This window comes from Anomalospiza imberbis, chromosome 4 (genome assembly GCF_031753505.1).
Source record: "Anomalospiza imberbis isolate Cuckoo-Finch-1a 21T00152 chromosome 4, ASM3175350v1, whole genome shotgun sequence".
Classification (NCBI taxonomy): Eukaryota; Metazoa; Chordata; class Aves; order Passeriformes; family Viduidae; genus Anomalospiza; species Anomalospiza imberbis.
In genome coordinates this window covers 54,483,813-54,496,866 of record NC_089684.1, presented here as the reverse complement: position 1 = coordinate 54,496,866, position 13,054 = coordinate 54,483,813, and the positions used below count along the sequence as shown (strand labels likewise).

The 13,054-nt window shown below is 41.5% G+C and overlaps 1 protein-coding gene across 2 annotated transcripts in view; it reads right to left on the bottom strand.

Moving 5' to 3' along the window:
* PPP2R2C (protein phosphatase 2 regulatory subunit Bgamma) overlaps window positions 1-10,887 on the bottom strand; it is a 193,251-nt gene extending 182,364 nt beyond the window's left edge. For both annotated transcript variants that reach the window (XM_068188637.1, XM_068188638.1), the window contains exons 1-2: window positions 10,691-10,887; window positions 10,419-10,499 (exon numbers count right to left, since the gene is read on the bottom strand). In XM_068188637.1, the coding sequence (XP_068044738.1) occupies window positions 10,419-10,448 (30 nt within the window). In that variant the 5' untranslated portion in view covers window positions 10,449-10,499; window positions 10,691-10,887. The remainder of the gene's footprint in view (window positions 1-10,418; window positions 10,500-10,690) is intronic.
* Window positions 10,888-13,054: the final 2,167 nt, after the last annotated feature.

Here is a 13,054-nt window from a genome sequence, read left to right as displayed (position 1 = left end):
ACTAAAAATAAGAGTTCCTCATGTTGGCAAATTCCGATATTAGACTGTTGTGCACAACTTCACAATGTAATGTCTAAACTGTCTAACAGAGCAGCTTGCATACGTACTCTGAAGGCCACATGATGATACCATATAGAGAGATGAATGGAATCCAGCGCTTCTATGAAAGCAGTCATATTTATAGATTTAGTATTTGGAAATATGAAGTAAGTCAACAGCAGGATACTACCACATGCAGGAGTATTCAAGGCTGATAACAAATGAAATGCTCCATTCTCACCCTTCACTGGGACCAAAAGGTCTTTTCCTATCCTATACTTATCTCCAGAAAGAGAATCACAGGATCACTTAGGTTGGAAGACACCCTTAAGATCACCCATTCCCACTACCAACACCACACTGCCAAGTCCTCCACTAAACCACATCCTGAAGTGGTACATCTAGATATCTTCGGCAATGGTGACTCCACCACTTCCCTGACAGCCTGTTCCACTGCCTGAACATCCTTTTAGTGAAAGAAGTTTTCCTAACATCCAATCTAAACCTCCTCTTGTGGAACTTGAGGCCATTTTGCTTGTCCTATTACTTGTTACTTGGCAGAAGAGACCAATAACCCCCTCTCTGCAATCTCCTCTCAGGTAGTTGTAGAGAGCAATAAGGTCCACCCTGAGCCTCCTCTTCCCCAGGCTAAACAATCCCTGTTCCCTCAGCAATCCTCCACAAGAGTTGTGCTCCAGATCCTTCATCAGCTTAATTTCCCTTCTCTGAACATGTTCCAGTACCTCAAAATTTGCACAAAATAAATTAGGTGATCACTCACAAACATACCATCAACACAGGGCTGTATTCAGTCTTCTTCATGAGAAACAAATATAAACTTCCTAATACTGAGTATCCTCCTAAGCTTTTAATGACAAAAAGACCCAAGGAATATATTAGGCAGCTGAAAAAAAGTCTCACCTGTTTCTCAATACCCCAGTTACCTCATGAAACGAAGTCACATCACTGCATCAGTTTTTAACACTAAATGACTAACAATGAATCTGAAGATACAATAGCTTTGATAAGATCTATCATTAGAGCAAGCAGCAATCTAGGGTTCCACCCATCAATATCAGAGCCTAGGTTAAATCATGCACTTGAAAATATGCTCAGGATGCTCAGGAAATCTGGTCTCCTTCCTGTCCACAAGTACAAGTGCGAGTTTTAATGCCTTCTCCCAGTACCTCACTGTCCTTTAGCTTTATAACCTACAAATTATAGATGGAATCACTAAAAATTGCTCTGCAGTGCTAAAGAAAAAAAAGTAAAGCTAAATCCTTTAGCTTTATAACCTACAAATTATAGATGGAATCACTAAAAATTGCTCTGCAGTGCTAAAGAAAAAAAAGTAAGAGAAAGCACATTAGAAGCACACTGAAGTGTGCACATTGGTTTTGCTATTTTACATATATATTGCTATTTTCAAAATACCAGCTGTATATTCTTACTGTGACAGAAGAGCCACTCCTTACACAGAAAAAAATACTACAATGACTCAGAAGCCACCTCTGTCTCACATGAAGTTGCACTGGGGAAGGCCAGCCACCACAAAGGTCTTCCCCCATGCTACAGAAAACATCTGTTAAAAATCCATGGTGGGCTAGTCAGAAACATCTACATTTAAAAAGACTTTGCAGATTAAGTAAAAGGGACTGCATTCATCAAGTCAACCAAAGGTTTTAGCGTGGTATTCAAGCAGAATATTTAAAACCTCACACTGAACTGATACTGAAAATAGAAGGAAATTAAAGCACTAAGTCTCTAATCTCTAATGCTATCTCTGGAAATCAGCAAACTATGAACTGAGCGACCAAAAAAGCATCACATGAAACCCCTGGAGTCAGTCAAAAAAAAAAAAAAATCCATGGTGGGGGGTTAAAAGAGACTTTGCTAAGTTCAAAACTGCTAGAAATTTATGTGGCAGCTCCCTCTTCTGGATCACCAAACCCTGACAACTCAGCTGAGATGGCAAGATCTAGAATCTGACTAGTAAATAAACCTTTTCACTGTTGGTGGGTTTTGTTATATACCATTAGGCAATCCCACAAAGACTTCTGGGCTATTGCCCATTATTTTGAATTAGTTTATATTCAAGAAGCATACTGTGAGGAAAAGGTAGTTGAAAATACCTGAATAGTTTGAAATACTTTTGGAATTTTCTCATCAGCCAATAAAAACATGCAAGGAAAAAAAAAACCTTCTGCTTTCAATTTCTCAGAATTTTATTTAAAAATGCATTTTTCAGAAAAGAACTGATCAATGAGAATATTACAATTCAAACTGTGTGGCCTGCAGTATGACTTCTGAATCCATATTTGCAGAAGTAAAGCTTCTGGACTGAAACAGAAGAATCTATCTTGAAATTTCTTTCACCTTTGACAGGTTCATACATAAAAAAATCCTTGCACAGTAGAAAAAACTTATCTGTGCATCAGCTCTTCAGACACTCTGCAAGACAGCTTGGGCAATTTCTGCACACATTTCTAAACTGGAATTGGAAAAATCAGAAAATTGGTACTCTCTGCCCCTGTCAAAAATTCATCTCCATAAAAGTACCCTGGCTTTCTGACTTGACCTATAATTGAAGAGGAGGATTTTTGAAGACCTGGTGATTTTTATGTATCTCAGCTGGAGCCACGGGCAATTCTATACTCTCTAAATTGTCCATCATTATTCAAGCTGAATGACAATGTTTGACTTAAATATAAAAAATTACTCTAAATGACAAATTTACAGCCCAAATGAAATCACTGTTTACTTCATCAGTGTAATTATTGATAACAAAATCATTACCTGAATTAAATTATTGAGTGTTTAATGAGGAAGAGGGTTCATAAAAGATGTCTGTTAAATTCTGGACCAGGTAACTAGAAAGCATGATTTTTGACTTGCTAATAATTGCATAATCAGGCCCACAACAATGTGATTTCATCTTTCATGAAATATATGTATACTGAGTGCCTCATAAAGTATATGGCAAGCTGAAATACCAAGGAAATTTTGACCATTCAAGCATGGATAAAACTAAAATTGCCAGGAGTTATTTGGATGGAACTGAAGGGATCATATAAAATGGAAAACCTTATGGACCTGGAAAGAGTGAGAGAGAGGGAAAAGAGCTATGATTTGCAATGCAGGCACCTGCTGCAAATGGCAGACTTTCAATGACACAAAGGAGAGACATCTTTGTCAAAGTGTACAACAGTCAGTGGACTGAAATTCCCTTTGTGGAGGGGCGAGTTACAGAGAACAAAGGAAAAGTAAAACCAACAGAAACTAGAAAATTCAAGTGAGTATGTAAAGGGGCAGACTGGAAAGCAGTGCCCCACTAGACCTGCTGCTTACAAGAAGAGAAGATTTGGTGAGAGATGTGGTGGTCATAGGTCATCTTGGGTACAGTGACCATGAAATGATAAAAAGTTTTTGATTCTTGATGAAATAAGGAAGATTATCAACAAAATCTCTATCCAGCAGGACCAGAGCAGTGACTGACACCCTGTACTCAGATTGTTCCCTGGTACTGGTGAGGTCAGACCTCGAGTTCTGTCTCCTGCTCTGGACCCTCACTGCAAGAAAGACATCAAGGTGCTGAAGTGAGTCCAGAGAAGGGAAACAGAGCTGCTGAAGCATCTGGAGAGTAAATCTTAGGAGAAGTAGCTGAAGGAGCTGAGTGTGTTTAGTCTGGAGAAAAGGAAGCTCAGGAGGGACTTTACTGCTTCCTAAAACTATCCAAAAGGAGGTTGTAGCCAGGTGGGGTCAGTCTCTTCCCCTAGGTAACAAGTGACAGGAGGAAATGGCCTCAAGACACACCAGGGGAGGTCCAGACTGGACATCAAGAAGAATTTCTTCACTGAACGAGTGGTTAAGCATTGGTATGGGTTGCCCAGAGAAGTGGTGGCATCACCGTCACAGCCAGTATTCAAGAAAGGACTGGATGTGGAATTTAGTGCTATGGTTTAGCTGGCACCATGGTTATGTTTGGTCAAAGGTTGGACTCAATGATCTTAGAGGTCATTTTTAACCTAAATGAGTCTGCCACTCTATGACTAGAAAGCAAAAAGGAAACCTGCTGAAGACAACATTCTGGAAACTGAGATGATGAAGTCTGCAACTTATGGCATTTAAGATCCAGAGAATTAAAGAATTCTCTGGATGTTAGAGGAGTGTGTGAAGTCCTTGAAAAAGGAAAATCCGAAAACCTAGTTAAAAAAAAAAGCTTAGTCTGTTTTTCAAGCTTAATCCAAACAGCAATACCACTTTTCAGGTTACTGAAAAGGAGCTAAAGTCTTTGGTGAGACATTTGCAAAATAAAATAATTAACAAGTATTTGTTTTATGGTCAAATGACATTTAATGACTCTTAGGAGAAAACACACTCTGGCACTCATATTATGTTCCAATGGAAACACTATGTAGGCAAGGATTTTATGAATAATTGTAATTAAATAATCTTAATGTACTTTAAAAATTAATTTATTCCATAAATTCAAACCATCTCTTAATCAAAACAACAAAATAGGAAACAACAAATAAAAAATGTAAATAAGTCACTCACCTTTTCCTTTTCATAACAAGTACATATACTTTCCAGTATTTTATTGTCAGTCTTTTTTATAATAGCCTACAGAAATATCTGAATTAATGATTTTTACAAAATGCATGCCATGTATAAACCACATATAAAAATATCACAAATGGACTACCGTAGAAAAGTATCACTAGAAGTAAAGCTGTCATAAATACAATTTCAATATATCCTAACCCTTCCTCTTTGCCTATCATGTTGAATATTTCATATTGAAACTTAATGTCAGATTGTGCAGCAACAACCAGAAGTATAATCAAATACCCACATTTTCTTGTAATGAGTCATTTATTTGGTCTGGTCTTACACAACCACATTCCCTGTTATAATGGGAATAAATTATGACGACGCCACTTCAAGCAGAAGCCCTTTCCCTGTGCCTCAACAGCTCTCCGACATCACTGATAGTTAACCAACCAAACACCAACATAAGTCAGTGCAAAATAAAGGATGGATGAAATACAGGGATTTGCTGAGTGTATAAACAGGAACGTGTGAGGTAGGACTGGAATAACTGCATTATCCACATACATGGCACCGGAGGGTCTATCAGGGTACACACAAGCCCCGTGACACACCTTACAGCACTGTATGCACACTGGCAGCATCCTAAGGTGTTTGAGACTGAATGAGGCACTCAGTGCCATGTTCCAGGTGACACAGGGGTATTTAATCATAGGTTGGACTCAATTTCAGAGGTCTTTTCCAACCTAATTGATACTGTGATTCTGTAAATATGCACTGAGGTGAGCAAAGGGGAGTATCAATCTCTTCAAAGCATTTTTATTTCCTTTGAATAAAAACAGAATTGTGGTCTGCAGAAAAATCAAAGTTCAGCACACTGTATCTCACAGTCATCAGTCACAGCCAGCATGGCTCCATGAGAGGGAAGTCCTCCTTTTCAAACCTGACTCCCTTTTATGATAAAGTAACCCACCTAGTTGATCAAGGGAAGCCAGTTGATGTCTTCTTTTTGGATTTCAGTAAAGTTTTCAATACTGTCACAGGATCCTTCTGGACAAAATGTCCAGCACACAGCTGGATAAACACATCATGGCATGGCTGAGCAACTGGCTCATGGGTGGGGCATGACAGGGGGACATCAGACCGGGGACCTGTCACTAGTGGGGCTCCACAGGGCTCCATCCTTGTCCCTGTGCTCTTCAACATCTTCATAAATGACTTGGGCATAGGACTGGAAGGGATTCAGAGCAAGTTTGCAGATGATACAAAACTGGGAAGAGATGCTGACTCCCTCAAAGGCAGGGAGGCCCTGCAGAAGGACCTCAGCAAATGAGAGGGCTGGGCAATCACCAACCATATGAAGGGAACATGGGGAAGTGCCAGATTCTGCACCTGGGATGGGGCATGAATGTACAGACATACTGGGGAATGAGATGCTGGAGAGCAGCACCATGGAAATGGACCTTGGGGTCCTGGTCAACAGAAAGCTGGATATGAACCTGCCCTGGCAGCCAGGTGGGATGTCCCTGTCCTGGAGGACATCGGGCACAGCACTGTCAGCCAGGCAAGGGAGGGGATTGTCCTGCTCTGCTCTGCACTGGGGCGGCCTCACCTTGAGTGCTGAGGGCAGTTTGGGGCACTGTGATGTAAAAAAGATAAAAAGCTATTAGAAAGCTTCCAAAGGAGGGCAGTGGAGATGGTGAAGGGCCTTCAGGGGAAGCTGTGGGAGGAGTGGCTGAGGTCATTTGGTCTGTTCAAGTGGAAAAGGAGACTGAGAGGAGACCTCACTGCAGTCTGTAACTTCCTCATGAGGGGAAGAGGAGGGGCAGACACTGATCTCTTCTCGGTGGTGACAATGACAGGATCCCAGGGAATGGCCTAAAGTTGTGTCAGGGGAGGTTTAAGTTGGATATTAGGAAAAGGTTCTTCAACCAGCTGGTGGCTGGGCACTGGAAAAGGCTCTCCAGGGCAGTGCTCCAAGCCTGACAGAATTCAGGAAGTGTTTGGACAAGCACATGCTCAAGCACATGCTGTGATTCTTGGGGATGTTGCTGTGCAGGGTCAGGAGTTGGACTCAGTGATCCTGTGGGTCCCTTCCTTCCAACTTGGCATATTCTATGATTCTGTGCTCTCCAAACTGGACAACTGGAAGTCCAGTTCTGTAAAGCACACCATCCACCTAAGATGGAAATACAGCATCCATTCATGGTTGATGATCCTTTGAAAGAAATCTTGGCAAACTGTGAAGTAGTAAGAAAAGGACTGCTACCATGCCTTTTTGTAAGACTAATGAAAAATCACTTACTTGGTTCTGCCACAAAAGGACTGGGATGTGAAAACATCTACAGAAGAGACTTCCTATTTAATTAGACCTTTCTAATGAACACATAATTCACAAGAACATTACTTTAGTTGTAAGCTTCTGCAATCACATTGCTTTCTATGGAATTGGTGAAATAATGGAAAAGACTGTATTGAACCAAATACAGACTTACTGTCTTTGAAAACTACAGTAAACAAAAAGCTATTGGAGATAAACCTGACAGTGATTAAACTCCAATTAATGAGTTCACAAGTCTTCTAGTTCCTTAACATGGTACATTGTTCAATTTTACTTTCACAGCAAAACAGTAGATTACCCGTGTTCTCAATAAATCTCACTTCAAATTACTCATAAATGAAAGAGAATGTTACAGCAGCATAAGGTATGTAATAGGAAGGTTCACATTGCAATTCACAAGGCTAACAGATGCTAAAAGAGCTTTCAACCCCTCAAGAGCATAAAGTTGCAAAATAGATGAAAAGAAAATTTACACTGTAAACCAATCTCAGGTCTTTAATGAGGTAATTTTAAGAGCAAAAACTAAAAATATTATTTTTGACTGAATCTTTTCATTTAACATATTATCATTCATATCTAGAATAGCATAATGCCAGCTTAGAATTCACAACCTAAAATATTTCAAACGTGCTTTAACTTACACAGTTTGCAAGAAGTTAATGTGATTTGGAACTTAAAACAAAGGCTCTAGATTAAGCAATCCTGTTAACAGTCCAGTTGATCACTGGACACAGAGCAAAAGATTTGACTTTTCAGAAGTCCCATGTTGCTATCTGCTTAATAGTTAACATTCAGCTTCTAAAGAAAATCACATCCTTAGCTTCTATATTTCATTCTTGAAGCCTGTAAATGGATACATTAATATTGTTCTTCATACAGCTTTTGTGAGGCTGCACTTACTGTGAGCAAAGTGCTTTGAGATTTTTAGCATGAATAAAATATATTTTGCACTTAGACATTAATTATAGAAGTAGCAATATTTGAAATAGGATTTTGTTTCAAGGCAGCAAGACTAAATCAAACATGATTATCTTGGCTTTGATTGTGGTATTTTACTTACTATGCTCTATTTTCCTCGCATTTGAAATATGCAATTTTTCTTTTCTGTTATGTAAATGAATGTTTTTCATCTAACACATCTATTTTTGGAAAAAAAAAATTTCTTTCCTAGGCTAAGACAGAAATGTTGCAGAACCCAATTCTGAAGTCTAACTGACAGTTTAGAGTACCGCAAGGTCAATACAAGGATTCAATAGCAAAAGCAGCAAGAGATGCCCAGAACACTAACCAAACTTATAACATTAATATGCAAATGTTTATATACACAGATATCTATCTAGATATATAAATCACACTATAATATTTAATATAGATTAACTAGTCCCTTTGCCCATCAGTTAGGTGGACAATGCAGCTAACCAATGCAGTAGCAATTAGAAGTCGTGGCCTTTCTGAAAAGTAAAAAAGAACTGGGATAAAGAGAGAAAAGAAAGTCTGTGATGGAAGTCATAGGAACAATCAATTTTAAAGCAAAGATTCTGTCTAGCTCTATGTAATTTATTTTAGAGGCATACTTCAGCAAAGGAAAAGGTTTGGACTTCATCCAAAAACAGTGTCAAGCAAAAGAGGTCAAGTCACCTGCCACCATGGACTTTTCTTTGAACTACTTTTCACTTCTGCATAGTGTGCTGATTATTTTACTCTATGTGTTCCTAGATATAATTGGCATTAATAGCCAGCATGTACTCTGGAAAATACATGTCATTTTTATATACAATATATTAACATAAACAGGGTTTACTACCTGCAGATGACTTTGATTCTACAGGTTTTGTGATCAAATTACATTGCTTCAGTTTGTTTCCTGGTTTCTGAATTTCATATATTTCCATGATGAGTAAAGAGAAAACATGTAAGATTCCTATTTAAGTTGGGGAATAAAATTGGGAATCCAAAAATTGGCAGCACTAAAGAGAATTGAAGTCAGGATTAGCAAAGTAATTTAAAAGAATATGTCCTGTGAAAAGAGATGACCCAATAAATCAAAGGAATAAAACACCTGTTGAGAAAAAACTTTATCATCTCAAAGCAGTGCTGAAACACTTGTATTTACCCAGACAAATGAGGTTAAGAAGCATATTCTACTCATTCAAATCTTTAAATGAAAGTAAATGCCAACCTAAAGCTCATTTTCAGCATTCTGTGATGCCTAAGAAATGCTGTCACTCACTCATTACACTCCCTCACACGGATATAATTTCCACCCCCATCTATCGTCATCACATCTGGTTTGGTATGCAGTTTCACCAAAAAAAATCACGTAGGCAAAAAAAAATCACATCTTTTGATAAATGCTTTAGTATGCAATTGTGTGTAATTACACACTCTATTAAGTACACCTTGAAATACAGAGACACCGCACACCGTGGAATAATAGGAAGGAAAAACAGTCCAAAACCTTGGACAAGCTATAGCTTATTATTAGTACATTGGGGTTTAAATAATTTCTCCAAACAGCAAAAAACAAGACACAAAACTTCAAATCCCAAAGGATCGTGGATAACAGTTGAAGAGGCACCAAACAGGCAATCTTTCTGCCTGCCCCAAGGTAAGAGCTTTATCTATTCAATGTATGTTTGTGAAACAAACATTAAATATCTCAAATGAATGGAATTTCATTATCTACCTAACTCCTATATTCCGGTGCTTCCCTGTTGTCAAGCTTTCCTTAATGTTGAATCTGAAGCCAATCTACTACAGGGTGCCACCTTCCTCAGTATTGGAAAGTTTTTCAGTCTAACTCAACTTTTGATGCATTTTAAATATTTACAAAGAGTAAATACACTCTTCTTAGAAATCCATAACCCCAGCAGACCAAAAACATCAAGATGAGGTCTTAGTGCCACTTAACTCATTGACAACAGATACTGGAAGATGCTCATGGGCACAGCACACTACACATCTGGCATCCTGGAGCACTCAGGTTCGCACCTAAGTTTAGATACTCTGCACGTTCAAAACCATACACAGTTTGGTATGGTTGGCATGAGAGGCTTTCCTGCCCTGACACGCGAAGACAGTTCCTCTTCTGATCACAGAACATTAATAAATAAAACTTTCCAGGTGACTTCTTTCTTCTAAGTTAAAAGTTAAAAAAGGCCAGAAAACTTTCCAGTCCACTTTGCACCAACACCCACTGACACCAAGGTCAGAAGGACTCATGCCATCCAAGCTGCCAACACGTAAAACAAACTTTTCCTCCCCATAAAAAGCCAAAACAAAACCAGCCAAGACACTTTAACAGGCCTGGAACACGCAAACCACGGGCAGATATCCCTTTGCCAGCCCACCTCCACACCTGCCCTTGGGCACACACGCGGGGGCGGCTGCCACGGTGCCTCTGGCACCAGCGAGCCCCGTTTCTCCACAGGCTGCGGGCCGGGACAACGGGCGAGGGGACGCGCCCCCTCAGCATCCCTGTACTCACCCTCAGAGACCTCGAACTCGGCCGCTCCATTGAGCTGGTAGAGGCACCAGTCAGCCGCGCTCTCGCCGGGGGGGCCGCCGGCTGGGCAGGAGGAAAGGCACAGTCAGTCGGGCACGGGGCCAGCGGGGGCACGGGGCTGAGGAAGGGACAAGGGAAAGTGGCGGCGAGGGGGAGAAGCAGAGAGCGGGGAGGAGAGACGGAGGGGGCTGAGAAGGGAACGGAGGGATGAGAGGGACAGCGAGTGCCGGGGGAAGGAGCGCGTTTCCAGATACCCTGTTTGTGGGACATGGGTGTCGCCCTCCGGAATGCGCCCACTGCTCTGAACTGTTCTTTGCTGTGCTCCCAGCGCCCGTGGCTCGGGGCGCCTCCTCCTTCTCCCAGCGGAGCGGGCGCAGGCAGCCTCCGCTGCCTCGGGGTGCTCGGGGAGCCGGGGGAGGGAGGACGGGAAGGAGGGAAGGCTCCGCCCGGAGCTCCCGGCGGAGGCGGCGCAGCCTCGCCAGGACCCGCCGCGCCCGGCAGCGCCGGCCCCGCCGCGGCCCCGCAGGTGCGAGAGAGCCCCGGCAGCGCGGCGGGGCCGGGCGGCCGCGCAGTCCGAGCCGAGCCCGGCCACGGCGGCTTGGGCGGGATGCGGTGCCCCGGCCTGGCCTTGCCCCGGCCAGGAGAGCCCTCCCTGCTGCCCGTCCCGTTCCGGTGTGCGCTCCCCGTCAGGTGCCGCCCGTGTCTGCGGTGCGAGCATGGGCGCGCATCCCGGCTGTCCACGAAGCCTGGACGCGCATCCCTGGGGAGGGACACCACACACCAGGCATCCACTGCCAGTGGTACCCACTGCCCGTGGCCCTAGTGCCGCTCCCGCCTCACCACGGCTGCGTTCGCCCCACAAGATTCCCCTAAGTTCTCTTACCGTCCCTAGGTCACTTGGGCTATCTTACTGATTAAGGCTACAAATGCCACATGACCTGTGGGGTTATATATGTATTGCAAGGCTGGAGAGTGGTTTTCATTTGGTCCACGAGCCCCTGTGTATTCACAAAGTGTCTTTACAGCATCCCTGAGGGCTTAGTAAGAAAGAAAACCTGTTAGCAAGTAAGTCTAAAGGGCTCTTTAGATTTTGCAGTGACCTTTGCCTTCAGTAGGAAATGGTTAGGGAAATGGCAAATTATAAAACATTGAAACAGTCAGCTAGAGCAAATATATGTAAATAAATGCCTTTATTCTTAGAGACTTCCACCCCAAAAACATGTCAGGAGGGAAATATAAAGGTACATTAATTGTTCTGTTCACCAGGTGACTTTCTTGATACCTAATTTAAGACAATTGTGACTCTTAGCTTGTAGCTGGCAGCATCCTGCCTACGTCTTCTGTCTTATCAAGGTAACAGTGTCAGAGGCCCACGTATGGCACAGTTTGTGTCAAAAAGAGCAGCCACACTTCGTATAGGCAAATGAGAAAAGCTTAAGAAAGAAGAGAGGAAGACTATAATCAAGTCATACTATGAGATTAGGAGCCAACAAGAGGATAAAGTATCGACATAGGCAGCTGACATGGCACGACTACACTGGCTCCTCCATCTATCTTTTTGCTGTTTGTGAAGCAGTATGTCAGTGGCAGGGAAGAATTGTTTTTGGCATAAATTCCACCTGATGTACCATTCATCCCTTCTTGCAGCAAGTAGAAACCCTCCTGATACCTTCAGGTGTGTAAACTGCGGGCAGTTTGATTCACATTCTTCTCCACTTCATCCAAGACAGTGGCACACTGCGGCCTTTGTGAAAGGATGAGGACAATTACAGTTTCTGAAGAAAATAGATTTAAAATGGGAGGAACATTTAGCAATTATTCCCAGATACTTTTAGAAACAAAGCAAAACACTGATACTTAAGCTTTTCTGGGAACTTCGCCTAAATTACAAAGATAATACTGCCTTCTGAGGTAAAAACACCAGTTCGTTTAGACAGTGTGTGTATATATATCCCCAAGCCATATGTTTGCTGGATGTGCACTAGCATTCTTGGAATGAACAGGTTTATGCTGATGATTTGAGGGGAAAAAATGTATCATAGAGCTGTATTAATAAAGCTTCATCCAGCTGCTTATAGTGGTACAAATTCCCCTAAAAATTACCTATATACCTTGATTGTTCTTCATGACAATGTATTATCAAAAATAAAACTGATACTAGCATTCAAGTGTTAGCCTCTTATTTTCACAGAAAACTCTAAACCATATGAATTAGTAAACAAAGGCCCTGTTCTGGGAGAATCTAATCATATTAGATTCAGGTTTTATGGAATGCGGCCATTTTATTGTGTTCAACTCATTACTACTGATTTACAAAAAGTATTTTTGTAAAAAAAAAATACTTTGTAAAAAAAAAAGCAGCACATGTTTTTTTTTCTTTCTAAAATGAGTAGATCAATACAAATTGTGTGATCCTTTTTTACAGGTGTCTTGAGTATTGAGATGGTTTAATTTGCACCCAGGAGCCAGCTAGTCCAGAATGAATTAATCTTTTATGAAAATCTACAGATGGACACTGCTAAGCTATTTGTGATTGTTTCCTTCAATCACAGAGGGATGACTGGTTTAACTAGGTTTGGGATCTAGTAATGCTAAATCCATACCAAACTTGAAGGTGG